The sequence below is a fragment of the Hippoglossus hippoglossus genome, chromosome 2 (genome assembly GCF_009819705.1).
Source record: "Hippoglossus hippoglossus isolate fHipHip1 chromosome 2, fHipHip1.pri, whole genome shotgun sequence".
NCBI lineage: Eukaryota > Metazoa > Chordata > Actinopteri > Pleuronectiformes > Pleuronectidae > Hippoglossus > Hippoglossus hippoglossus.
In genome coordinates this window covers 4,726,873-4,750,216 of record NC_047152.1, presented here as the reverse complement: position 1 = coordinate 4,750,216, position 23,344 = coordinate 4,726,873, and the positions used below count along the sequence as shown (strand labels likewise).

General features: G+C 41.3%; 2 protein-coding genes across 4 annotated transcripts; both read left to right on the top strand.

Annotated features, from left to right (window-relative positions):
• The first annotated feature begins 480 nt into the window (after positions 1-480).
• Positions 481-23,318, top strand: aox6 (aldehyde oxidase 6). 3 transcript variants are annotated; one of them, XM_034613898.1, is made up of 37 exons: positions 481-541; positions 6,039-6,048; positions 12,660-12,718; positions 12,870-12,966; positions 13,654-13,762; positions 13,859-13,985; positions 14,154-14,215; positions 14,558-14,638; positions 14,836-14,913; positions 15,069-15,149; positions 15,369-15,513; positions 15,729-15,821; positions 15,943-16,094; positions 16,297-16,390; positions 16,478-16,587; positions 16,677-16,861; positions 17,009-17,171; positions 17,241-17,318; positions 17,406-17,575; positions 17,672-17,798; positions 17,941-18,063; positions 18,324-18,420; positions 18,501-18,625; positions 18,921-19,054; positions 19,180-19,267; positions 19,606-19,692; positions 19,787-19,978; positions 20,245-20,472; positions 20,616-20,711; positions 20,994-21,122; positions 21,248-21,322; positions 21,416-21,468; positions 21,608-21,722; positions 21,817-21,882; positions 21,968-22,156; positions 22,287-22,454; positions 23,028-23,318. In XM_034613898.1, exons 3-37 carry the CDS (start codon positions 12,691-12,693, stop codon positions 23,076-23,078), a joined length of 3,996 nt encoding a protein of 1,331 aa, XP_034469789.1. In that variant the 5' UTR covers positions 481-541; positions 6,039-6,048; positions 12,660-12,690; the 3' UTR covers positions 23,079-23,318. The 3 variants fall into 3 exon arrangements, with proteins under 3 accessions (XP_034469789.1, XP_034469774.1, XP_034469782.1); XM_034613883.1 differs by lacking the exons at positions 481-541; positions 6,039-6,048 and adding an exon at positions 11,780-11,905 and having other exon boundaries at positions 12,661-12,718; XM_034613891.1 differs by lacking the exons at positions 481-541; positions 6,039-6,048; positions 14,558-14,638 and adding an exon at positions 11,780-11,905 and having other exon boundaries at positions 12,661-12,718.
• arl4ca (ADP-ribosylation factor-like 4Ca) lies at positions 1,206-4,818 on the top strand. Its single transcript, XM_034613974.1, has one exon. It carries the CDS (start codon positions 1,696-1,698, stop codon positions 2,278-2,280), a length of 585 nt encoding a protein of 194 aa, XP_034469865.1. The 5' UTR covers positions 1,206-1,695; the 3' UTR covers positions 2,281-4,818.
• Positions 23,319-23,344: the final 26 nt, after the last annotated feature.

Sequence of the window (23,344 nt, the reverse complement as noted above, 5' to 3'; positions counted from 1 at the left end):
AATTTGTCAAAAATAAAATATTGGAGCAAATGTGTTAAAGTTGTGTACAGAAAATTGTCAAAGTCAATGCTGCTGTTTTGAAACTGCAGCTTTATTGTTCAATTAACTGTTACCTTGCAAATAATAATACAATGCTGCCTTCTAGTGGTATAAATGTCACATTACTGCAGGTCTATGTTTATGCATATTGTACCTGTACTACATATAATTATTGATTTATATAAGTGCCAAGTATTTTTCAAACAGGTTCCAGTTTTTTATTAGTTAAGATGTGTCTCATGTTGAACATTTGATTTCTTATAGTATGAAAATAACCTCAATAAAAAGTTGTTATATGTTTTATTAGAGTTGCTCTATATTCACTGTTCAGATTTCATTTCCTGTTACACTATGATGCCTTCTTGTAGATTGTTGTTTTGATTAAAGCGTATCAAAATTATCTTGTTTTCATATTATAAACTCAGGGCTGTTTTGTTTCAGAGCGAAACCTTTATGGTGCTGATTGGGGGGAACTGAAAAGGAACACAACAAACCAGCAAACAAGACTTTAAGGTAAGTATTTAAATCTTAAAAATTTACAAAACTTAAATATTTATTAAGTAAATTTCCCATTTGCAAATGTCCACAACAAAAATCGACAAATCTTAACTGAGGCTACGTTGATCTGGTAAAAGTTAAAATATATTATTATAACATAAGTATAATTATGGTCAAGTTACTTTAAGTGCCCTCACGTCTTTCAGTGATGGAACAACAAAACAATAAAAACAAATTAACAAGTTAATAAATGAAAAATATAACTACATTTTGTCCAAAGTTGTAAACAATATATGTAAATAAAGTTTGGCACAATGTAAAGTTCACAAAAAGACTTAACTTGCTTATGTTTTGAATCTTCTTTCGAGAATAATACAAAAGATGCAGTACATACAGTGTTGTTTTTTAATCTCAGGTTGTAAATTTCTTAGTGGGACACGTTAGTATCATATTTGACCAGTAGGTGTCAGGCTTTCTCCAGCTCAGGTTGCTCAGTGCGCAGAGGAAACACTGCAGGCATCACGACTGGATACTTTTCAAAATAAGAGCCTCCACCAATCGATCGGCTTGTGCAACAAAAGTGTCTCATCTGAAACGGACGAGGCTTTTATTGTTGGGGGGAATGTGTTTTAACCGGAACCCACATTTGGCACTGCCATGCGTAACTTGATGCATCTTTACATGACAACGTTTAGAGGCTGGTCCCCGCGTCACACACTGGTCACACACCATCACCTGAGTGTGTGTGTGTGTGTATTTTACTGCATGAGCGGCTACGCACTTGGACGCAAACACATCCAGAGACACGATGTGACACTCTTTACGCATTTGGAGAGCGGTGCGCACTGAGAACGCGCCGTTGCACCGCGGTGATCTGGCTGTTTTGGGGGACGCCTGATGCTGCTGGGGTGAAAGTCCAGGGATGCTGCGGCTCGTCTGGCTGCCGGAGTGCCGCCGCGCAACGTGGGGCTGCGCCCTCCACAGCTGCTGAACGGCGGAGGCGCGGATCGTTTTTGCTGCGAACATGATTTGACTCATCAACAGGGGAATCACCCGCTATGCATCACTCAGGGGACGTCTGAGCGTCTCCTGCGGTGGTATCGCTCGCTTCTGGGGCTTGTGGGAGTGCGTGGTCTTCCTCTTTTCCCAGCCTGCAAGATGGGGAATAGTTTCTCCAATTTGGCTGCATTCCAGTCCCTGCACATAGTCATGCTGGGGCTGGACTCCGCAGGTAAAACCACCGTGCTGTACCGGCTGAAATTCAACGAGTTCGTGAACACGGTGCCCACCATCGGCTTCAACACGGAGAGGATCCGGCTGGGGGGCGCGGGGGCCTCCAGGGGCATCAGCTGCCACTTCTGGGACGTCGGGGGCCAGGAGAAGCTGCGGCCCCTGTGGAAGCCCTACAGCCGCTGCACGGACGGTATCGTGTACGTGGTGGACTCCGTGGACGCCGAGAGGCTGGAGGAGGCCCGGACTGAGCTGCACAAGATCACCCGGTTCTCGGAGAACCAGGGGACCCCGCTGCTGGTCATCGCCAACAAGCAGGACCTGCCCCGGGCGCTGGATGTCGGGGAGATCGAGAGGCAGCTGGCCCTGGCCGAGCTGAGTCCCTCCACCCCGTACCACGTCCAGCCGGCCTGCGCCATCATAGGCGAGGGTCTGGACGAGGGCATGGACAAACTGTATGAGATGATAGTGAAGAGGAGGAAGTCACTGAAGCAGAAGAAGAAGAGGCAGTGATGACACTTATGGATGATTGATTGGGTGGCAAAAAAAAACAGATTAATCTTTACTATAGAAATATTCTAGGATGGATTCTAGTGATATTTTTTAAGTGATAGAATACGTAGCAGATAAAAAACACCATGAAGCATAAATATCATTGTTATGACTTGCAGAAACATTGCAAGTCTCCATGAATGATGGCAGAAATATATATGCAGTGATGCCACAAGCAGTATAAACTCATCCACATCCATATGCTCCTGTAGGAATGTTAGAGAGGGACACAGCTCAGATAAAACGCCTGATTTCTTTTAGTTTATTTGCAGTAAACAAGTAGATGATCCTATGATGTAAACTCTCAAAATAATCACAACAAATCCATGGGAAAATATTGATGTTTGCCTTGATTGATGACTGTTTGGAGCTCCTGTAGAGGGAGGCGGTGTCTCTATGAACTGTGGTAAGTCCCTGACGTGGGGATATTAATATGATTGCTTCATTAGGGGGTGCCTGCATTAGAGCAGAGATGTGGTATACAGAGTGTGGACCTACTGGCAGGGCTCCCTGTTGCTGCTGCTGCTGGTGGGAGCCGTGCACAGATGTGTTGTAAATGTGATTAGGGATGCACTGGTGCACAGGCTGGTGTTCAGAGCCGTGGGATGGTGTTACGCCAAAGACGACTCCCCTGGGAAGACACACAAACGGCTCGATCTCCTCCATCCTCCAGTGTTTGGTAGTTTACTGCCACTTTGAGGTGAAACTATAAATCCAGAAGTGAACGAATAAGACTCTGGCCGTAAATCTTCATTATGATTCTGGAGGTTTCTGTTATATGTTGACACGAGTATATATGACACCAATTATTTCTTTGCAGAATGAAAGCTGTTTTTGAAAGTAATTAGCAAAATGGCAGTGTTTGAATCTTACCCCGTGACTGACCCCGGATTTTTCCGGCTGTGTGTCTTATCCCAGAGAAACCCTCTTTGATTCCCCCCCCCCCCCCCCCCCCCCTTGAGCTCTTCAGCTCTGAGAACAGCTGATTCTGTCTTTACACAACACAGCAGATGTCTGCCTTGGACTATCTTGACCATTTTATCACTGCTTCCTCTGATTCTTCGAACTCGTCTCATGGTTCTCCTCCTGATTTACAGCCAGATTGTTCAGCTGTTCATGTGGTGATGCTGCTTTTCTTCCATGAAAAATAAGCAGTTGCCATTTGTTAGTTTCCAGTGGGGTATATTTGCTACAGAAAGTCCTACAAATAATCTCCGACGGCACCAATTTGATGTCAAATACTTGCACATAAACCACTTTCATGGCCAGAACAAAGATAACATGTGAACAATAGCTTGTCTTGTTTTATTGAACAGGTTCTTTAGTTTAAAGAGTAAATCTAAATCTAGCGTGAATGTTCAAGTTGAGGCTGTAACTACTCTTTGTTTGCATTAAGTGGAAGTCCCTACACACTTCTGACCAGTTGATCATTAAGATTAACGATTAATCGACTGACTGTTTCAGTCCTAGTTTCTTCTCCTCTTTCCCCACGTGTCTGATTACACTGTTTATATCATCCGCCATCTCAAAATGTTCATACTTTTTTCCTGCTGACCAAAAGAACACACTTCGTAGTCGTCAGCGTAAAAGCGAAATATTTCAAATATAAATTCAGATAAACTGAAAAGGTCAGAATTGTTAGAACAAATTTATTTATCATTTTAATTGTGAATCAGCTGTTTGTCAGAGTTGTTGAGAACGTGTTATGAGTGCACCCCCGCACTGTGTCGACCTGCTGGCAGTGACATGACTGAGACCAGGGGGGAAAGTGTCTTCCTGTAATGATGACGTGGTGAAACCAACCAACAGGCTGGAACCTGTTCAGCTGCTTCTAGACAATGACCGTTTCTCTTATTGGACGAAACTTTATCCTCAACTTGTCCTCCAGTTAAATGATGAACCGAAACCTAGTGTATGTACGTGAGGTTTTGAATCAAATTTATCCCCTTACCACAACAGTGTTAGCATCAAGCTCTACCTATTTTAAGTAGGTGTTTAAGGCGTAAGTGACAGCTTGCAGAATAGCTCGTATGAAGCAACTGACATCAGCAGTTGGTGTCTGTAGTCTTAAGGATTGTTAAATGTCTCCAATGGACTCTCGTCTAATGCATTCATGTCAAAATAAAACAGGAAACAAGACAAATGCTGCAGCTTTATGTCCACAAATAATACAACAAATAATTCTAAACCACACACTGCAGCATGTTGCTCGAAATTCCGACATCATACCTATAACTGCCACCTGGGGGCAGTCATGAATGTTTTTCTTTTGCAGTCACTATGTAATGTTTGCGGCACAAATGCGACGTGGACGTGGCAAATCCATCTCCTATGATCAGTCGAGCTGTGATCTGACATTGCATGACAGCCACAATTTCAGACAATGTAAATTATACAGTGTAGTGTTACAGCCAAGATACAGCAAGACCAAACAATGTATTACATGCCAAAAGGGGGAGAAAAAAGAAGTATTTTTGGGATTAAACTCTTTGTAATTGAGCTTGTTCGTTGTCTGGTTTGTATTTTGTTTCCAAAGGTTTATTCAGGGTGGGGAATTATCACAGTATAAACCATCTATCTTCGCATGTTCACAGGATTTAAAAAGAAGTTTGTGAAGCCACTGTGACCTTGACCTTTGACCTTCGACCACCACATTCTACTCAATTCCTCTCTGCGCTCAAGTGAACATTGGTACCAAATTTTATGAAATACCATCAAGGGGTTCTTGAAATATCGTGTTCACAAAAATGGGATCGGACGTACGGACATCCTGAAAACATAACGCCCTCCGACCAGTGGGTGTCGCTGTCGTGAAGGCATATAGATATAACAAAAAAAGTTAAAACCCTTCCAAATTGTTATTGTTTGACAAATACAAATTAATTTAACTTATTGTATTCACTTCCTCCATTGTCTCTCCAATGGTCAGATTCAAACTTACAGTATGTATCTCATGAATATATTTCAAGAATCACACGAGCAAAATGATTCATTGTTGTGTTCTCTCGAGGCTAAAATATTGTCTCCAAAGTACATGTTTTCCTCCTGGTTGTTTACTCCCTTTTTTCCCAGTGCCAAATTTACCTTTGTGCCATCGCTGTTTACAGCTGAACGGACGTATTATTATGGTTTGTATAACGACATAGAATCACGAGAGGAGAGTCGATGTCGTGTCAAAGTGTAACCACTGATTATTTACTTGTTCCACTGGGACAGTTTAGTGTAATTGCACTCTACACACAATGTGCTCCTGAAAATAAGACCGTTTTCTTTATTTTTTTATCTCTCCTCTGGGATTTCAAGGTCTGGAAGAAGAAGAATGTGCTTGCGTTTTGATTTATGTGAATTATCAAACCAAGCCGGAGCAGGGAGTTGGTTTCCAGACAGAAAGGTCACTGGTTCAAGTCTTGCACGTCATTGTACCTGGAAATAAATATTTAAAGTTTTGATTGGATCTGACAAACGGTTGAATAACAAGACCCACGAGGACCATAACAGTAATAATGATAATAATGATAATACACATTATTTGTATTGCACATTTCAAACAAAAAATGCAGCTTAAAGTGCTTTACATACAATATAAATGGAAATAAAAACATGTTCAAATGTTATGCATATAAAAGAACAGATTTTAAGTACACAAGTGAACAAAAATATAAAGTAGCTCTACTCCATTTTACATTTTTTAAGAAGAATTGTTGCACATTCTATCTTTAAGACATTTTTAAATCTTGATTCTAATCCAGAGCCTTGTTTCTTTCTTTCATTCATGTACTGTACATCCATATAAATATGAATATATCCGTGCTCAGTCGATTAGGCTTCTCCTTTTCAAACCACTGACAGTGTTGATGTTTCAGCTGTTTCCTTTGTTTCCTCTTCTTCCTCCTTCCACTTCTATGTTTCTGTGGGTGGCTGCGAATGGGATCTTCCGTTTGATCTGTGTGTTTCTCCTGCGCGATAATCCCTCACACGTCCGCCCTCGCCGTCCAAGATGAGTGTCGCATTTCTGCTGAGCGTACAGAAGCTTTGAATGCCAACGTTAACGTGCTCAAAACATCCGGTGGCGTTTGAAGGGGCACTGCAGGAGCGAAACATCTCTATTGGAACATTTTCAAGCACAATGTCAGATGCAGATTTTAGTCGACGGCACAAACGGATGATTTCTGATGTGTTTTCTTCTCAGATTACTTGACTCAAATTAATGATTTTATAAATAGGCTACTACCTACATTTGAATAGTGGATATATTTAGGATTTAAGTAAATAAAAAGGCTTATTAAAAAATAATTCACCCAAATCGTCTTTTAGGGCCCAAATCCAACTTTCTCCATGAACTGTAACAGATCAGATTTGAACAAAAGGACAGAGTCAGACCAAAAACCCTTTAATAGTGAATCAGGTCACAGATCCAGAGCGATTACTCTCCTGTACATCGTGTTGCAGACAAATCTGTTGTCGCATCCGACCTGTTTATTGTTAAGGTTAGTTTGTGTTGAGTAAATAGAGGATTTAAGACCTAACTATTCGTCTCCTCTTTGACGTAACGAGCGTTGCTTGGTTTGAATCCTCATTTGGCTTAAGGAGTTAACATGTTTTTCCATCTTGGGCATTTTGTAGATTGGGGTTTGGTTGATTGGAGACTCTATATTTTTTTATTTTGCATCTGTGATATCCTGCAGAGAATCTCCTGCTGTGTTCTCACATCGGCTCCTTTGGACTTTCTGCAGACTTAATAGAGAAAGTCTGCAGAAAGTCCGGGAGGCTCTCATTCAGTCATCTGCATTCACACACACAGCCCTTCCAGATGTTCTCTGGAGTTCAGTGCATGTCTTAAAGCTGCTTAAGTGTGTTCTCCTGTGATGGCCTCTCGCCCAATGTCAGCTGACATTGGCTCCAGCTCTCTCCAAGCCCCTTAAATTATAAGCGGTATAGATAAAGGAAGGATGTAAATCTGAGCCACAGAGATCAGTTTTCAGGAATGAAAGTTCCAGTTTTTTTCTAATATATAAATATATATATATCATATAATATAATAGAAAGTCAGATACGTAGGTTTTTATCTCGACACTCTGGTCTCACTCTTGTTCCATCTAAACTATTATGATTTACAGCTAAACTCTGTTCTATCATCCCAACGTGAGACCTGAGATAAGCATCGCTGTAGAAATCAGACAGTGTTGGTTGCAAACGCTGAGAGAATGTCCCTCATTCAGCTCTCTGACATTTTAAATCCTCTCTGAATACACCATCATTCCTATTCTTTGGTTTGAAATGGATCAATAACTCTTTGGAAATGAACTCGTCCCATTAAAATGCAAATTCCACCAATGTGCTGCGGTTCCAGTTGCTTCTGAATCATCCCTCCCACTGCGAGCCAGTTCAGGCCGGGGCTAATCCGGCTGCGTATCCTCCTGCCAGAAGTGTGTCGGGGTGAACCCAGAGTCAGGGCTGACGTCAAAGCCGAGGCCTCTTTGAAACGCGGCTCATTATCATTTTAATTACAGGCTGGGAGTCTGGGAAAGAGGAACTAAATGAGAGTCATCAACAAGTTATTTCGTGTCAAATTAAAGGTTTAAACGTGGAATACGGAATTTAAACTCCGAGCTAAAGTCAAGTCCTTCAGTGCAAGAACAGGAAAAACAGTCAATAAAACTTAATTCCAGGGACAAAAGAAAGATTTTAAGATTTTGAGGCTCAAATTTAAATCTAGATTTTTAAACAAGGTTCATTTAGTAGCTGCTCTGGAGCTTTCATGTGTTTCATGTTTGTTATAGAATGTCAGATGCTCATAAATGACAAATTACATTATTATCCTTCAAAATATATTGTATAGAATATAATATACCTATATAATATTATTTTTTTTCAAGATTTTTTATTTACAGGAATCAGGGTATCAACCAAACTCAGTAAACATTTACCTAGGAAAATTTTTAAAACATGGAAATAATTATAAATAAACTTAAGGGAGGCAACTGAAGGTCTGTATGACGCAGGCAAAGTGAAAACTGAGGAGTAGATTTAAATGCAGAGCGACATGGGGACAGATTTATAACTTTAATGGCAGCTGTTTGGTGGAGCGTGTCATTAACATGTTTAATTACACAGCTCACCTCTGTAATCCAGAGGGCGGGTCTCCCTCTCTCCCAGCACCCTCCCAGAGGATGCTGGGAGAACCAAAATAAACTGGAACACGCTGGAACCCTCATATGCCTGCCAGCGTTTTCACATTATTTTCAGGTAACGTTTTTTTTGTTGTCGTTTATTGAAGTGAAGTCCAAAATTTCAGTTCATTCCCCGAATACATTTTTCAACAGAAATGTTAAATCCAGCTGTTTTAGAGCATTTCAGCCTCTTGCTCTTTGTTCTCTTGATGTTTTGACTCCAGATGGAAAGAAGAGAGATCAAACCCTCGTCTCACTCACTAAGCCGAAACACAACTGTGAATATTACCTATGATCCCTCGCTTCCTGGACCAGAAGAGCTGCAGCTGTAACAAATCCACCAAACTCTGTTTAGAATTCTTCACATTTTAAAAGTTTCCTCAGTGAATATTGGAGATCTAAGTGTTTTTAACTGATCTACGGTTCAGCTTTACTGTTGAACTTGCTGGACCTGATTCTGACAGTTAAAGATGCGACTATCAATCAGACCCACTCACCAAAGTTACACAGAGTGTTCAGGGGGAGGAATGGAAATGAAAGAGGAAACATTCTCTCTTTCTCTATTAAACTGATTTTAATCAAGTTGCTGGTTTGAGGTAAAAACTTGTAAATTGTTGCTTTAAGAGGAGCAGAAAGATGACTTCACTGGACTGTTGACGTAATTCCTCAAACATCACAAACTTAGATCATCAACTGGGGTCAAAGCCACAAACTTTTTCCAATCACTCAGGACATTTTCTCCTCACGTCACCCTCGTGCTCTGAAGGTTTAATTTCCAAATAAGTCAATAAAAGTGATAGTTCCCTCACTTGGCTCACGTACGCTGTACTTATGGAGGGAAAGTATCTCCCACTGCCCGTCCAGTGTGGCTGAAAACTGGCAGAGCTGCTCAGCAGTACGTGCTCCGGTGGGTTACAGCGTTTCCAAAGAAAAGTGTCTCTTGTGACACCTCGAAGACAAATCATAGTTTACCACCGAAAGATTCACTTAAAGTTTAGACATTTAGTGTTTAATACTTCTAAATCACAATCATGGCAACAATCCAAAAAGAAAAGGTTCGCTGGGTTTAAAGCCCCATTTCCTCAGCGAGAGATTAACCAGGAGACAGACCACTGATCAACAAGAGGAATCACATCATAAACAAGGAAGAGGAGGAGGGAGAAGCATCTAGATTTAAGATTTATTTGTTTTCAGTAGATGACAGGAGATAGTCGACGACACTCGGCCCAGAATAACTTCACGTCACGATGATGGAAAAAACAAAGTCCCACATGTTCTGCACAGATACACAGCAGTGCACGTGAGCACTCTGTTTTTGACCCAGAGAACATTGCACTTACATCAATGTCCCAACGTTTTTGTCAGATATCAACTCATGAAGGAGACTTTGCACCACTGCAATGGACCGCAACAATTCTTAAAGCACAGTATTTGTAGCAGAAGGCAAAGTAAGAATTTAACTTTACAGGACTGTATACACGAAATATAAAACACTTTGAACTTTAAATATCAATATCAAACTTAACTGGGGGAAAAAACTTGAGAATGTAACTTAACATAATATATTAGGGCAAAACAGCACTTTGCTCGTTTTCCCTGCAAAACCCTGCAGGACGACATGAGTGTACAGTCTGGAAACTGTGTGAGCTTCAGTAGCCTGAGGTGTGTGTTTGTGTGTGTTGTGGGGGCCGTGGCTCTTTCGACCGACGTCTTAAGCTGTAAATCTAAACCAAACATGCTGTGAATTGTGTAAATAAACCAAATCTGTCTGTGCAGGGAGCAGGAATGGGCTCGCCTGTAACCATGTCTGTTAGAAAACACCCAGCACTGCCCCAGAAGTGATTTAATGAGAAACTGAAAGGGGAAAGCAGAAGCCGGACTGTAAAATAAGATATGCTTTCTTTGTCTTCGAGGGGATTTCGTTATCCTCAGGAATGAAACCTGGTGTAATAAGTGAAAGAAACTCAATCCTCTGAGAAAAGGTGGAGTCTTTTTTATGTTTAACCTGCATTAGAAGCTGAGTAAATAAACTCAGGGCAGATCAAACAGGGACAGGGATGACTGAGTGCCTGCAACGCTGTTTCCCACACTCTGTTGTATGGGCTGTGCTATCAGGTTTAATATCAGCACTGTACGGGGGCCCGGATGTGCAAATCACAATGTCAAATCATAAAACAACAAAATAAGTAAACCACCTCAGGAGATCACAAAACAGTTCAAAAAATAACTATGGAAAACATAAAACGTACATACATAAAACTTTGGTAAATAGCTTTAATAAACCAATTTAAGACTTGATAATGTTTAATGCAAAACATTTTTTATATAAAAATGAAATATATCTATGATGCACTTTTCAAAAATAAGAGAAAACAATTTTTTAAGCCATTTTCTTAATTTCTTCCCATTTTACTCACATTTATTTCTTCCTGAACTGACATTTCCTAAATTGTCTTTGCCTCTAGCGCCCTCTTATGGCACAACTCCCCCCCCTGCACTCTGTCTGACTGTAAACAACTGTGTTTGTTTCCATTTGTTCTCTTTTTCACCAGCTATTTACTGACAAACGAGCGAATCAAATCATCAAATGACTGATCTGGCCTTCGAGGGAAAAAATAAATCAGTAAACCAGTGAATGATTTATCTTTAACCATGTTACACTTTTAATCTAGGGAGCAGAGGTCAGGTTAATTATTAAAACATTGTAAAACTGCTGCAAAGGTAAAAGGGGAAAAGGGAAAGAGGAGCAGATGTAGACATGTTGAAAGATCAACACCAGTGGGAAAAAGACAGAGAACATACAGTTTGACAAGAAGGAGAATATGCAGAACACACATATGTGGACACAGGTGCTGAACAAGTTAGTTAATGTAATAAGCTGCTTCCACCAATAGAAATAGAGACTGAGACTCTTTAGATATTATTTTTCGCCCACTGATTCCATTTGAAATGTGGGTTTTGTTTATGTAGCCTGTAGTAAATACATCAAGTCAGAGTTAGAGGAAAAGTGTGGGACAGGAAATATAGAGACATTGTATGTTAATAAAATATAATCAGAACCAAATACATTGCCAACTCAGTTTTCCATATATAAGGATTCAGCTTATACAAATATACTAAGTTTAAATATAGAGGGGATGAGAAAGCAAAATAAGAAGCAACATGAGTTCCAGGACAGATAAAGGAGGAGAAGGAAAGACAGGAGGAACAAGAGCAATGAGCGAAAAGCTATATAATAATATTCAATTTATAAAAACAAAAGTCTTTTATTTTGAAAGTGCGCAGAGTCGGAAGTGTCACGGCTCGTTTGACTGTCCTCTCCGCGGGTGTTGGACTCAGTTGAACCGCAGGTGACAACAAACATGTCTGCAGGGAACCGAGGAGACGCGTTGTGCTTCTTCATCAACGGGAAAAAGGTACGTCTGGTGTTTATACGGTGAATGAAGCTGTTTGGGTCGTGGTGTCCGGGTTTAGTCGTTTGTTTTTCCGCCTTGAAAAGTCTGTTGTCAGGCTGAGAAACGTGTAAATCTCCTTTAACTCAGGAAACAGTGTCGAGGAATGGAAGGTTTAACAACAAGTCGAGTGACTGGAAGAGAAATGAGTTAAAATGGTCCCAAATGGAAAAGTGTCAAAAGTTAGAAGCCCCCCCCCCCCCCCCAAAAAAAATAAACTTGTTACACAACATTGTTTAACAAGCTGTAGCTCAGTTATATATGAAGTGACATCCACTGAATTTAATATTCAATTATTTAAATAGCTCTGAAACCAGAAAAGCTGAAATTATTATCTCCAGAAAACATTTAGGAAAAGTTGTTAAATGTATTTATTTCCACTGATATTCTGCTTTTAATCTACAATAATGCTGGATAATGTTTTGGTTAAAATGCTATTTCTAACTGATGTGATATATAACAAAAATATACTGTAACAATAATATAGGGGCAGATTTTACCCAGATCACATTGAAACGCAGTACTTTTTTGTTTTTACAGTGTTTTATTATTTTTATTTTACTGTAGTAAAGCATTCTGAGTATTTCCAGGTTCAACCAATTAATAAGCAAGTAGTAATAAGCCGATAGAAAGTGATTAATTCAAACAACTACAGTGGCCAATCTATAATACTTTATGTTTTATGTAATACTGTATCTTTGTGCTTTCTGTCCAAACAGGTAACGGAGAACCATGCGGACCCGGAGACGATGCTTTTGTCCTTCCTCAGAGAGAAATGTATCCTTCCCAACTTCAATTCTTTCAATCCACCACCATAAATAAAGATGTATACATTAGCTGTATGATTCCGTTTCATAAATCACAAACAATCACATGACCTGTGGCTGTTTACACCACCTGTCGATCATTCCCTTGACTGAGACTCCAGTGAGGTTGACTGGGACCAAGTATGGCTGCGGAGGCGGGGGCTGCGGCGCCTGCACCGTCATGGTGTCTCGCTATCAACCTGCCACCAAAACCATCATGTATCCTTTATCCGAAACCACCTGGTGAAAACCCCACGCAGACACAGGGAGAACATGCAAACTCTCAAGTCTCATTAACTCAAGCCAACAACTCAGTTTTGGGCCTTAAATCTTAATCTAATCCTTTCTCCATTTGCAGTTGACAGATACAATTATTTAACCTAAATTTAAAATGTCATATTATACACTTGTGTATTTTATTAGCTGTTTATTTGTTAATGCTGTAAACACAGGGAGAACATGCAAACTATAGACAGAGAAGACCCCATCTGAACTGGTAACTTCTTGTTGACGGGCAACAGAGCGAACCACCCATTTTTACAACTTTAAAAACTTTATTCTCGTAAAATTATGACTTTATTCTCGTAATATTCTCATAATATTACCTCTTTGTTCTCTATACTCTGTCGTACAAATACATATACACTAATTATACTACCAATAAAATAAAATAAACCGCTATGAAAAAATTGGGGACCCCACTGGATCCAGGCCACATTTGTAAGTAAAATAATATGGTTTAAAAATAAAATATTCAAAAATAATGGTGTTCCTACAATATATAACTACACCGACTCCTCATCAACTGAGCCCATAGTTAAATCTGACTTCTCGCCCCTCCACTAGAATTTAAAGCACATGCATCATATGTCAGATCAGCCCAGTTTTCCCTCACGTTACCGTCAGACACTACTCAGCGAACGCCTGCCTCCTGCCGCTGTGTCAGCTCCATGGAGCCGCAGTCACCACGGTGGAGGGCATCGGCAGCACCAAGACCAGGATCCACCCTGTGCAGGTCAGAGCTGGATCACGATCATTCGTTGTTTGTTTGCTACGTAATGTGAATAAATCTTTTAAATAGGTTTGAAAACGGCCGTTGTTGTGTTTACAGGAGCGAATAGCGAAGGCTCATGGCTCCCAGTGTGGCTTCTGCACTCCGGGGATGGTGATGTCCATGTACACGCTGCTGAGGAACACACCTCAGCCCTGCATGGACGACATCACCCAGGCTCTGGCTGGTTCGTTTGCTTTGTTTTGTCCCATTAATCAAACCGTAACATTTGATGAACACTAGATGGCGCCATAGAAAGGAAAAAAACAAAGATAACCATTTGTTGTCTATGCCAACAAGGTAAACAAGCACATATATCTGAAACACCTCATCACTGTGTGTCGGTGCTATTCAGGTAATTTGTGTCGGTGCACTGGATATCGCCCGATTGTTGATGGCTGCAGGACCTTCTGTCAGGTACAAAGCTCAGCGCCACATCAGACGCTTAATAATGTCATATCACAGATTCTTATCTTACTCTGTTGGTACAACCTGTTGGTGTCCTAATGTCATTTAAGGTCCTTTAGGTCCATTTGATTAACTTATTTTAGTACATTTATGTTTAAATTGAATTGCATTTTACCTGTCTGTTAATATGACTGTTTGTCTTTATCCCCTTTTATTTACCTTTTAATCATCATTTTTTAATCATCATTTTTATTGCTTTTAAAAGGTTATTGTATTTGTTGTGTGTTTTGTCTTATCAGTCAATTGTGAAGCACTAATAAAGTTTAATTGAATGAATGAATGTATGAACAGGAAACCAACTGCTGCCAAGCCAATGGAGCCGGAAACTGTTGCCTCAATGGAGAGAAAAATACTGAAGGAGAACCAAAGCAGGTGAGTTCATATCTTTCAAAATGTCCTTGTCTTGTCAATATTAATATTATTATTTATTTTTAATCCCCTTCTAAAATGTATTATAGTGCTTTTATTTGTTTAGTCTTTTTTCTGGTAGTTTGGGAAAAAAGCCTTGAACTGCACTCACCTTTATGAAAGGTGTCATACAAATAAAGTCTGATTCATTGATTGAAAAGGAAACCAACTGCTGTCAAGCTAATGGAGCTGGAAACTGTTGCCTCAATGCAGAGAAAGATACTGATGAACCAGAGCAGGTGAGTTCATGTATTTCTTTATATTTTCTCCATAATTTCTTTGTGCTTCTATTTCTTGGGGATTCAACCCAACTCATTCTCTTCTTTGCCTTTTTTTTCTTTCTGTAACTTGTTTTCACTTCAACATTTATTTCATTCTGCCTCCTTATGTCCAGGAAAAGCCCCGGCTGTTTGATAAGGACGAGTTTGTGCCACTGGACCCGACACAGGAGCTGATTTTCCCTCCTGAACTCATCGTAAGTTTTCCAGATATAGTTTCACACAAGGTCTTTGGTGTCAGCACTTTGAGACATGAGGCTAATTTAAATCAAACCCTTTGAAAATAATATTAAATAAACAAATTTCACATTTCTTACAATTCATTTTAGTCTCAACCAAAGCTCTTTTTTAGATTTATATTTTCATTGCTTTCAGAATGTAATAATCACCGTATAAGAATGTCCCTCTCTCCAAAGCTGATGGCGGAGGCGACGAACCCTCAGACACTCACCTTTCACGGGGAGAGGATGACCTGCGTGTTCCCCGCCTCTCTGGAGGAGCTGGTGCAGTTGAAGAGCAGCAACCCCAAAGCTCCGCTGCTCATGGGAAACACCAACATAGGTGAACGCTGCAAATAACACCTCTCCTCTTTCCTTACTTTAGTTCCTGAGACGTTCCCTGGCCTAACCCCTAACCCTGGCCAAAATTACTAAATATGGTTAATTGCTGAATGTGAGCGTGAGTGGTTATTTTTCTCCATATGTTGGCCCTGTGATAACGATCAGAAAAATGTGACCCGGTTAATTAAACTGTATTTTTTCTGCTTTGTGTCGAAGGTCCAGATATAAAGTTCAAGGGCGTCGTGCATCCGCTGATAATATCCCCGACCAGCGTGATGGAGCTGTATGAGGTCACTCAGACGCCACAAGGTGGGTAACCCCACTCTGTTGTCTCCATGTTTTTGAGAATTTTCTTAACAGTGCAAAATATTTCAGTCTTTTTAGTGTTTACCAGTGATTTTAATTTTTACATTTTTCGTTTTTTCTGCAGGTGTTTGGTTGGGAGCGGGTTGCAGTCTGTCCGAGGTCCGCTCTCTTCTAGAGAAGCTGCGTCCTCAGTTTCCAGAGGAGAAGACTGAACTCTTCACAGCCCTGATCCAGCAGCTGGGGAACCTGGGAAGCCAGCAGATCCGTAACGTCGCTGTAGGTCTACTTCACTCTTACACTGCTGATGTACTGGATATTCAGTCAGAGATGCTCCTGTGCTTTTCTCTCTTTTCCTGTTAATCCTCCCCTCCTTCCTCCATCTTTCCTTTCTTTGTTAATTTCCTTTCTTCTCCTGTGGTTTTAACAGATTTGAACTAATACCTTTTCTGTGTGTTCATTGTTGTTTTTACATATTAAGACTCTTGGAGGCAACATCATGAGTGCGTACCCTAATTCAGACCTGAACCCAGTTTTGGCTGCGGGGAACTGCAAACTGAGCGTCATTTCCAGTGGTGAGGTTTCATTGAGAAATTTGAAAAACTGTGATGGCTTCTAGGTTTTTTGAATCCTGATTTACAAGCAGTTTCTTAATCCACCAGGAGGAAGACAGGAGGTCCCTCTGCATCAGGATTTCTTTGTTAGCTTTGGGAAAACCGCCTTGAAACCAGAAGACATTGTTCTCTCGGTTTTCATTCCCTTTTCCAGAAAGGTACAAAAAACTCTTCCGCTTGCACACTTCATTTTTGTCTTTGCTGTGACGACATAAAAGTGGGATATAATGTCCTGTTTGTCCTGCAGGGGGAGTTTGTTCGAGCCTTCCGTCAGGCTCCGAGAAAGGAGAGCTCCTTCGCCACCGTGACGACAGGAATGAGGGTGTTTTTCTCGGAGGGATCTCGAGTGGTCCAGGACGTCAGCATTTATTTTGGAGGAATGGGATCGACCACAGTGAGTGCTGCCAAAACCTGCGCAGCTCTCATCGCGAGGTCAGTGGGACATTTATCGCTCAATGTGGGATAATCTGTATTTTTAGAAGTGGATTAAAGAAAAATGTGAGACAGAAAGCACTTTCAGTTTCAACACAGCAACAATGAAAACCACACTTTTCAGGGTTCCCCTTGTCTTTCCCTCAGGCCATGGGACGATGAAGTCCTCAGCCAGGCCTATGACGTCCTCCTGGATGAGTTGGCCCTTCCTCCCTCGACTCCTGGAGGGAAAGTGGAGTTCCGGCGGTCACTGACTCTCAGCTTCCTCTTCAAGTTTAACCTGGAGATCCTGCAGAAGCTCAGAGAAATGGTAAATCTTCAATGCAACATTGTAAATACTGCTGACACAAGCGACTGAGACGAGTTTTCCCTTTTACAGAATGTGATCACAGATCAGCTTCCTGAGAAGATGCAGCCTTTACCCAGAGAGATCCAAACCAGCCTGCAGGAGTTCCAGGTCCAAACATAATGTATCTCTACATCTTAAAAGAATAAGAGTTAGATTGTGAAATAAAGCTGACAGCTTCCTCTTCTCCTCCTCCAGCATGTGCCGAAGGACCAGAAGGACCAGGACCCAGTGGGCCGTCCCATAATGCATCGCTCTGCCATCAGCCAGGCCACAGGTGAAGCCGTGTATTGCGACGACATCCCCAGAACAGACGGAGAACTCTTCCTGGCTCTGGTCACTAGCTCTCGAGCACACGCTAAAATCACGTAAGTGACGATTTGTTGTTGTTTGCTGTTGTTTGCTGACTCGCCGTCTCATTTAAATCTCCTCATCTTATTTTTAATGTGTCTTTTATCCACCAGGGGGATGAATGTGAGCGAGGCTCTGCAGCTTCCTGGTGTCTTCGACATCATCACAGCCAAAGATATTCCTGGGAAGAAAGTCCGCACGATGTTTGGATATCACGAGGAGCTCCTCGCTGAGACAGAGGTGGAGCATATATGTTTGTGTGTTTTTGTTTTTAGGGTGTGGATTTAAAATTATTTGTATATAATATTTAAATAATAGTTATGAACTGTTTCTTTAGTCGCCAAAACAGGCAAAAATATATTCATTAATTTTTTGGTCTCAGGTGTCGTGCATCGGTCAGATGTTGTGCGCCGTGGTCGCTGATACACGGGTGCATGCCAGGCGAGGGGCAGCAGCCGTGAAGATCAGCTACGAGGACTTGCCGGATCCCGTGTTCACCACAGAGGTCTGTGATCACGTCAAATCTTTGTACTTATTTCCTTCTGTATCAGCCTGATATATTTGTGCCTTTTAATACTTTGGAATTTGAAATAAGTTTTCAGTTTGAACACTGCTCGACTGCACAGTGTGGTTTTATGGTCCAAATGACAAAAGTGACTGCCTTTTGTCTTTTCAGAATAAATTCACCCTTTAATCTTCATGTTTCTGATCTCAGTGTTGAAGATTTAATATCCTCGTGGTGTTTGTCCTCTTCCGCTGCGACAGGAAGCCATTGAAAAATCCTCTTTCTTCGAGCCACAGAGGATGATACAGATTGGAAATGTAACCGAGACCTTTAAAAGTGTCGATAATGTTCATGAAGGTAAATATCTCTGATCTGTATCTGTACATAAATCATGAGGACATTTGAAGACTGACTGTCTTTGTAACTGTTTTCCTCAGGAGAGGTTCGACTGGGCGGCCAGGAGCATTTCTACATGGAGACTCAGAGCATGCTGGTTGTTCCTGTCGGCGAGGAGACGGAGTTCAACGCTTACGTCTCCACTCAGTGGCCGACTTTAATTCAGGTGCACCGAGACGCCTGGACACTGGCAGTTGTCTCTCTTAGATTTGTTTCCCAGTTTTGGAGACACGAGATCTACTGGAATGTTCTGAACTGGAATTCATTGCTTTCACCACAGTTTTAAAACATTTAACAATTATTTCTTATTTTCTTAGACAATAAAAAGAACATATCTGACCTGAAAAGTATTTTCTAGACATTTTAGAGATTGTGTGATGAATGTTGACAGCTTAATAACATGAGTAAAAGTGAGGTCTGAGCTGAAGAGGATTTCTTTCTGTCTTATTTCCTGACTGCAGGATGCGATAGCGGAGACACTGGGCGTCCCGTCAAACCGAGTCACCTGTCACGTCAAAAGGGTCGGCGGAGCATTCGGAGGGAAGGTCACTAAAACCAGCATCTTGGCTTGTATCACCTCTGTGGCTGCGTGGAAGTAGGTGGACTGGATTTTCTGGGAAAACAACAAACGGGTTTTATTTGACCCTACAAGCCAGCATGAAATGAAATCATAAAAAGCTAGAAAGTTGTGATGGTTGGTGTTTTCCATCTTTTGTCCAGGACCAATCGTGCAGTCCGGTGTGTTTTGGAGCGAGGGGAGGACATGCTGATCACGGGAGCTCGTCATCCTGTCCTGGGAAAGTACAAGGTACCACGACACTCAGGCTTTCATTTCAGGGAGGTTCTCGAGTTTAGTGTTTGAATCCAATTTGAGGCTGATTCCCTGAAAGTGATCCAAAGATGGTTCTGAGAGGATCTACGTTTATTCAAAGACTAACAAGATGATCAAATGAATGGTTTTTTGCCTCTTGAACATGATATTTCAAGTCTGCCATTAGGAAAATTCTATAAATTTTGACTATTTTTCACTTGGACTCACAGAAAAAGCAAATTTGTAAAACTAAACTTTTAAAATTCGATTTTGATGTGATCTGGCTATTGGGGGAGTTGTGGTAAACCCTGATAGTCGCTTGCTGCTTCTTTCAGGTTGGTTTCATGAATGATGGAAGGATCCTGGCGGCAGACATCCAGTACTACGCCAATGCTGGGAACATTGTGGATGAATCTGTTCTGGTTGGTGAAAGTGATTTTTTTTACTTTCATGTCTCTCAGAGTTCTCAAACCACAAATATGTAAAATGCTCTCATTGATTTTCTTCCTTCTGCAGGTAGTTGAGAAGATTCTGCTCCACATGGACAATGCATACAACATCCCCAACCTGCGAGGCCGCGGCGCCGCCTGCAGGACCAACCTGCCCTCCAACACCGCCTTCAGGGGCTTCGGCGTGCCCCAGAGTCTCATGGTTGTGGAGAACATGATCAACGACGTGGCTGCGGTGCTGGGACGCCCTGCTGACCAGGTCATATTCTGCGGACTTGATGCAATTTTATCTTGCACAGGTTGATATGGGGGAGCTGGAAGTCAGTATAAAATTCAGTAAATTAGAAAATGCTTCTCTCAAAATGCTATTTTTAAGAAATACAATAATGTTTTGGGCCTTGCAGTTACAGCCAATTGCCAGTAGGTGATGTTGTAGACCAAGAGCACCCCCTACATCCAGCTTCCTTAGGTTGATATCTCACTTTTAGATCAGATTTTATTCCACTTTCCAAATGTTTTCACCAGATTCGGGAGACCAACATGTACAAGGGGGTGTCACTCACCCACTACAAGTTTGAGTTCAGCCCAGAGAACATGCTGCGCTGCTGGGAGGAATGTAAGACCAAGTCGGACTACAGCGCCCGGCGCCGAGCCGTCGACCAGTTTAACCAACAGAGCCGCTGGAAGAAGAGGGGCATGTCCATCATCCCCATTAAATATGGCATCGCGTTTTCCGAGGGCTTCTTAAATCAGGTCTCTGGGATTCAGCTTTTAATTCTTTATCAGAGATACATCCACCTGGTTTACTTGTACTTTACAAATTTTTTTCAACTTATACAGTATTTATCTTATTACCACATGAAAATGAAGACATGTTTTCTGTGTTTGTGTGAAAGGCAGCTGCTCTGGTCCACATCTATAAAGACGGCTCTGTTCTGGTAACTCATGGTGGGGCAGAGATGGGTCAGGGAATCCACACTAAAATGCAGCAGGTACTTACGTGTGCAGTTAAAAGTATCACAGGTACAATATCCATCTGTGACTTTCAAACTGTTCTTTCCTCTTACCTTCAAAGCAGGGCGGCAGCTTCATGTAATGATTGAAAACTTTATCTCAAAATCACCTGGTTCAGTGTACAGACATTTTTAATCCACTGCTGAGAAACAAAGAGAAATGACAGCCGAGATTTGTTTTTGTTTTATTTCACCAAATTTCACATAACCAAACACTTTATTCTTTTATAAGCTCACAATCTGTTTCCTGTGTGCTGTTAGGTTGCCAGCCGAGAGCTTCACATCCCGTCCTCTAAGATTCACATCAGTGAAACCAGCACCAACACTGTTCCCAACACCTGCCCCTCCGCTGCTTCCTTTGGCACAGACGCCAACGGCATGGCGGTCAAGGTAACGTCCAGGTCCTGCAGTGAGATCTTCTGTATCACTGTCGATTGGGACTCATATGGAAAAGACACATTGGCAATGGACAAAGAAAATATGTGTACGAATCTTATTCCAATTCTTTGGTTCAGGATGCCTGCCAGACTCTGTACCGGCGACTGGAGCCAGTCAGGCAGAAGAACCCCAAAGGATCATGGGAGAGTTGGGTGAGATTAATCCTGAAGGATCACATGGAAAAATGTTGCATTTAATCGAACACCAGCCGTAGAGACATGAATTTATCAATATTTGTCTTTCAGGTCCAGGCAGCATTTTTTGAGAAAATCGGTTTGTCAGCCACTGGATTCTACAAGTGAGACACTGAAATAATTACTGGATGAACCAATAAACAGTGGCCCTGTTCACACCTGGCGTTACCGTGCGTCTTTGGGTAGACGCACGTTGATGCCACGTATGAAGAGGGTCAATGACCGATTCCTGTTTGTCCTCAGAGGTCTAGACCTTTACATGGACTGGGACAAGATGGAGGGTCAGCCCTACTCTTACTACACATTCGGGGTGTGTTGCTGTGAGGTGGAGCTGGACTGCCTCACTGGAGACTTCAGGGTCAGGGCGCACAGATTTAATCCTTCAAACAACGTAATGGGAATTTTAGGCTTGAAGACGAGGTTGAAAGAATTTTACCTTTTGCATCTTGTAGACTTTGAGGACAGACATTGTGGTCGACATCGGCAGGAGTGTGAACCCCTCTGTGGACATCGGACAGGTGAGACCAGTTTTACATTTTAAATATTGGTTGGAATCTTATGGACGTTCCTGCATTTCTCCCTTTTCTTTCCTCCCTCTCTCAGATTGAAGGAGCCTTCATGCAGGGTTTGGGTCTCTACACTCTGGAGGAGCTGAAGTTCTCTCCCTCCGGGCTCCTGTACACTCGCGGCCCTTCCCAGTATAAGATCCCTGCGGTGTGCGACGTGCCGCTTCGCTTCAACGTCTACCTGCTGTCGGACTCCCACAATCCCAACGCCATCTACTCCTCAAAGGTTTCTTCTGTTTACTTCGTTCTCTCTCTTTTTTTTTTTTTACCCTTTTCCTCTTAATTCTGTACGTAAAAAATACTGTGTTTTCAAATTCTCACAAGTAACTTTCCTCGGCGGTGCTCTGTCGCTGCAGGGTATAGGAGAACCCGTCCTCTTCCTGGGCAGCTCGGTGTTCTTCGCCATCAAGGACGCCGTCGCCGCCGCTCGCTCAGAGTCCGGTCTCACCGGCCCATTTTCCCTGGACAGCCCAGCGACAGCAGAGAGGGCCTGTCTAGCCTGTGCCTCCCCGTTCACTCAGAAGGTAATGATAATAAAATACTCTTGTTATCACTCTGGTCAGGGACATTTACTCTGACACCAGATGTGGATTTTAACAACAGTTGGAATTTAATCAGGGTGTCCACAGATATTATTTAACATAGGTTCAATTTAAGACTTTTTGTTTCCACTTAAAATTGAATTTAACACCAAACTTATATGTAAACACACTAAATATGAAAGTATATTTGGATCAAATAAACACATTTATGTCTGTTAGATTCTACTTTCTTGATCCCCATTGATCCAGAGTATTTTACCTAAATTTATTACTTTATTATTTGTTTATGTTGTTTTCTATTTCTAAGAGGAATCCAGATGAAACAACAGTTGAGAGTTCAAATAAATCAATTTAATTCAGATAAAGTTAGTCAACTTCAAAAAAGAAAATCAAATAAAGAAATACATGAAATCACTTCATAGTTCTTTCTATTACATTAAATAGAAAAGTAAACTTAGTGCCACACAAAAACTTTAGCATTTAAAAATGACAGCCATACATTTGCCATTCATTTCTGTTAACGTTTATTTGTTTGTTGTTTTATTTTGTTTCCAGATTGCAGCCGACAAACCAGGATCTTTCAAACCGTGGGCCTTGAACATTTAAAACTGGAACTGAGATTTTTTTTTGTTTGTAATCAAAGTAAAGCAAGACTGACTGTGAACTGAATGTAACTCATAATAATCACCTGATAAAGTTATATTTTTAATACTTAATCAAAATTACACCAAGCTCAATATGAAATGAATGCATTATAAGCAGTAGATTTTACAGTACATATGAATGTTTTTGCTCCTGCAACAGAATAAATAATTATATATTCAACACATATTTGAATATAGTAAAACCATTGTTTGAAGTGTTCTCATTTA